This window comes from Spermophilus citellus (assembly GCF_964194105.1).
Source record: "Spermophilus citellus genome assembly, chromosome: 17".
In the NCBI taxonomy this organism is placed as follows: domain Eukaryota; kingdom Metazoa; phylum Chordata; class Mammalia; order Rodentia; family Sciuridae; genus Spermophilus; species Spermophilus citellus.
In genome coordinates, this window is record NC_138199.1 from 78,160,695 (window position 1) to 78,164,334 (window position 3,640).

Consider the following 3,640-nt stretch of genomic DNA (forward strand, 5'->3'; position numbering starts at 1 on the left):
GTCGGGGAGGGAAGTGGGGCTCTCGGGGGCGTGGCCGAGGCAGCTTTGGGAGCCAGCCAGCCCCCAGGCCAGGGTGAAAGGGAGCGGAGCCTCAGCTCGGGAGGTCTTGGGGACAGAGGTCTGTTCCAGGTCAGAAGCTGGGCCTGGCATCAGAGGTGAGGTTGGTGATGCTGACCTGGGCTTTAGTCCTGGGCCGCAGCTGGACAGAGCCAGACAGATGCAACTCTGGGGCAGCCATCCACGCAAAGGGGGTCCAGAGCTCACGTGTCAATAGTGAGAGAGGGTGGACCGGCTGGTGTCCACAGTCCTCGGCAGCCCTGTCATCCAACCACATTACATCCGGGGCCCCTGCCTGTGTCCAGGGGCTCTGTGTGGCAGATGGGATGCTGAGAGGCCTAGTGACTTGTGCTCCCGAGACTCTGCTGGGTGTCTCCACGCTCAGCCCCTCGTGGGCTGTCCCCTGGAGGGCCTCGGGGTGGCTCAGGGAGCAGGGCCAGCCATGGGCGGGGCGGGGGTGCTGTCCTGGGCAGCTCATGAGGGAGGTGGATCCTGTGGGTGGGGCCCCTGTGGTTGCCCTGTTTGACGGGTGCACAGAACAGGGCCAGCCGGGGCCAGCTGCCTTTCTCTGTGCCCCTCTTACTCTGTGGTGGGCAAGGGAAAGCCTGTGAGGTGTGGTTGGGGCAGGTGGGCGAGTGGGCACGTGTGGGCAGGCTTTGCTCCTGTCCCAGAGGCAGTGATGTGGGCTGGCTGGGGACCTGGCGCTCCCACGTGCCAGTTTCCCTACCCACCAATGGGAAATGAGGGCTCCTGTCTGCGAGTGCCGCCCTGGGAGCCGCTGGCCGGGGGCCAGGAATGCTGACCTCCTGAGCAGGGAGGCTGCATGCGGCTGAGGCCCTGCGAGCAGCTCTGCCCTGCCCACTGAGCCACGGCTTCTCGGGGCATCTGGGCAGCAGGCTCCATCCCTTCTCTCCCTGAGGACTCACACACAGACACTCTCGCTGAGGCCCGGGGGTTCGCGGCAGCCAGCCCCTTCCCTTCCTCAGCTCTGAGCAAATAGACAGCAGTCGGGAAGGGAGAAAACCGACACTTTATTCCTGAGGCTGGGTGGGTGGACCTCCCCTGCCCGCTTCGCCAGGCTGCAGGAGCTCTGGACCTGCCACACACCTGAGTCCATCCGACCGAGCAAGCCCTCCTAGGCTGCGGCAGGGAAAGGCAGGGGAGGATGGCCGCAGTGTGTCCCTGGTGGCAGCACCATCGGAGCCCCCTGAGGGCCTGGGAGGTGGGCAGGGAGGCTTCCTGGACCAGGTGCCCCATCCGCTGGGAAGTGCCCAGGAACCTGGTCCCTGTGTGTGGACCTGGGCCAGCAGGTCAGCAGGGCCTCTGCAAGTTCTGCGGAGGCAGGGCCGGAAGGACAGCGGGCAGAGGGGCACCGAGGGCCCGGTGGGCTCACTGGTACTGGTTGAGGGTGGACAGGGTATTGTGGCGGCGGCTGTAGCACATGTCCTCATACACCACGCTGGACGGGCTCTTCTTCCTCGAGGTGCACATTCCCTTAATCTAAAAGGTGGCCCACTGTTACCCAGGTGGGGGCTGGCCTGCTGTCAGCCCCAGGGAGCCCCGTTCCAGGGTCCCCTCCCATGCTCACACCCAGGGGCAGCTTTCTAACAGCCCGGGCTCAGTCACCCAGGTGCGGGGGAGTCTGCCTGGGGAGGCCCCACACTGCAGACAAGGCCAGGGGATCCTGCCCACCCTCTCTGCCCACATGGGAGGGGCCAGCTCACAGGCCAGACCCGGAGCTCACACTGACCTGCGTCCTTCTCAGCGTGCACAGCACCCCCAGGCCCAGCCCCATGAGGAAGAAGCCCACCGCCAGGGCAGTGGGGAGGGCGCGGGACATCAGTGAAGGGTCCTGGCATCTGTGCAGGGACAGTGTGTCTGGGAAGAACAAAGAGGCCCTTGGCTTCAGGGGGAGAGGGGCTGTGGAGCTGGCAGAGGGAGGGCGATCCCCAGGCTGCCTGGGGAACCAGGCTCCAGAGAGCGCGGAGGGAAGGAGCTGGCACGTTCCCCACCTGTCACCGCCACCAGGGTGCCGGGGCCTAGGACGTTGCTATCCAGGAAGTCCTGGACGGCCTCGCAGGTGTAGGTGCCCGAGTCGGCCTTCTGCAGGTGGTGCATGGTGATGGTCAGGTTGTTCTGAGGCCCCGAGAAGCTGACGCGGCCCTGGAACTGCTGGTCCACCGTGGAGGTCCTGCTCTCCTCGTCCTCATAGTAGACCACGTATGTGGCCTGGGGCCAGCTTTGCTTCAGGTAGAGCCCTTTCAGGGTCCCATTGGTGGAGCAGGTGATGCTGACCGAGCCCCCCTCTGGGACGGTCGTGTAGCGGGGAGACTGCTGCACCTCTACCAGGAGCCTGCTGTCACCACGGGCTGGGCAGAGGGGCAGAGGACAGCCTCTTTGCAGGGACAATGGCAGGGAGGCCTGGAGGCCCTCAGCACCACAGCGCCATGGGGTCTGGGGCAGCTCTGGGGCCAGCACCAGGGGCTGTGGGGCCCATGGGGCCAGGCTGCCCGCAGCCTCTCCACACCTGGCACTGGGGGAGGCTGCCGCAGGGCTTCCTTCCTGCAGCTACACGGCCCCGCCGCCCGCCCTGGCTCCACGTTTCTCCTGAGTCCCACCGACACAGCTGGAGGCCACTGCCCTCTCTCTCCTGAACCTTCTCTTCAAGGCTGGCTGCCTCGGTTTCCCCCACCGCCCGCAGCACCAGAGCCCGTGGCTCTGTGGAGGGGGCACATTCCGGCTTGTCCATGGGACCTTCAGAGACCAGCCTGTCTGACCGGCCCAGGTCCAGTGGCGCCCAGCTTCCCCGTGCAGACACAAACCATTCACCGTACCCTAGACCTGGCTGCCCAGAAAACCCGGAGCTGTGCTGCGTGTTTGCACCAGGTGGTGCCCGCCAACCTGGCTCCCACATCCACACGTGTGCACCTGACTGCAAGGCTCCCCCACGGTCTTCTTTAGAAGGACACCAGGGACAAAGTCCTCCTGATGACAAAGGCTGCACTGCTGATTGCAGAGAAGGAAGTCCCTGGCATGACCTCAGGGAACACAGAAAATCCTACCATCCTGCTGCCCAGACCTCAGCCCTGGCTACGACCCTGTTCCTGACATGGGCCCTCAGTTGTCCTGGCGGGGCCAGGGAGGGGCGGGAAAGGAGGGGCGGGAAGGCACTTACCTCGGGCAGCCAGGGTCCCAGACAGGGCGCTAGCCAGCAGGAGCAGCAGAGCCATGCTGCCTAAGCCCCCTGGCCAATCAGCACTGCGCCTTGCCCAGGCCTCCTCGCTGCTGGGGAGGCCCCGCCCGAGGCGTCTCAAGCACAGCTCTGGGGAACCTGGCGCAGGAGGCACCTCGGCTCAGCAGTGGTGACCGGCTGGGGCGCTCAGGGGTGGTTCCTGGGAGGAGGCAGGAGCTGCCACAGAAGGGCGGAGCCTCCCCTCACTCCTCCCACAGCTCCTGGCCAGCCTGGTGGCCGCCTCCCAGAACTTCTGCCCCGGGGACACCTGGCGGGGTAAGAGAAGGGCCAGGCTCTGGGGCTGGGAAAGATAGGGGCCCCCAGGAGGGGCTGGGAGTTGGGAGCTGCATG

The 3,640-nt window shown here is 66.0% G+C and overlaps 1 protein-coding gene across 2 annotated transcripts; it reads right to left on the reverse strand.

The window, feature by feature from the left end:
* Nucleotides 1-1,114: 1,114 nt before the first annotated feature.
* On the reverse strand, nt 1,115-3,403 carry CD7 (CD7 molecule). 2 transcript variants are annotated; one of them, XM_081270777.1, is made up of 4 exons: nt 3,233-3,403; nt 2,070-2,399; nt 1,808-1,935; nt 1,115-1,557 (listed from the first exon to the last, which is right to left on the reverse strand). In XM_081270777.1, the coding sequence occupies exons 1-4, from the start codon at nt 3,285-3,287 to the stop codon at nt 1,447-1,449; spliced, it is 624 nt and encodes a 207-aa protein (XP_081126903.1). In that variant the 5' UTR covers nt 3,288-3,403; the 3' UTR covers nt 1,115-1,446. The 2 variants fall into 2 exon arrangements, with proteins under 2 accessions (XP_081126903.1, XP_081126902.1); XM_081270776.1 differs by having other exon boundaries at nt 2,070-2,426.
* Nucleotides 3,404-3,640: the final 237 nt, after the last annotated feature.

Coding starts and splice junctions, on each gene's coding strand:
- CD7 (XM_081270776.1), bottom strand. CDS start 3,287: ATGGCTCTGCTGCTCCTGCTGGCTAGCGCCCTGTCTGGGACCCTGGCT. Junction 2,427..3,232: donor TGGGACCCTGGCTGCCCGAG/GTAAGTGCCTTC, acceptor CCCTCTGCCCAG/CCCGTGGTGACAGCAGGCTC. Junction 1,936..2,069: donor CACCCTGGTGGCGGTGACAG/GTGGGGAACGTG, acceptor TGTTCTTCCCAG/ACACACTGTCCCTGCACAGA.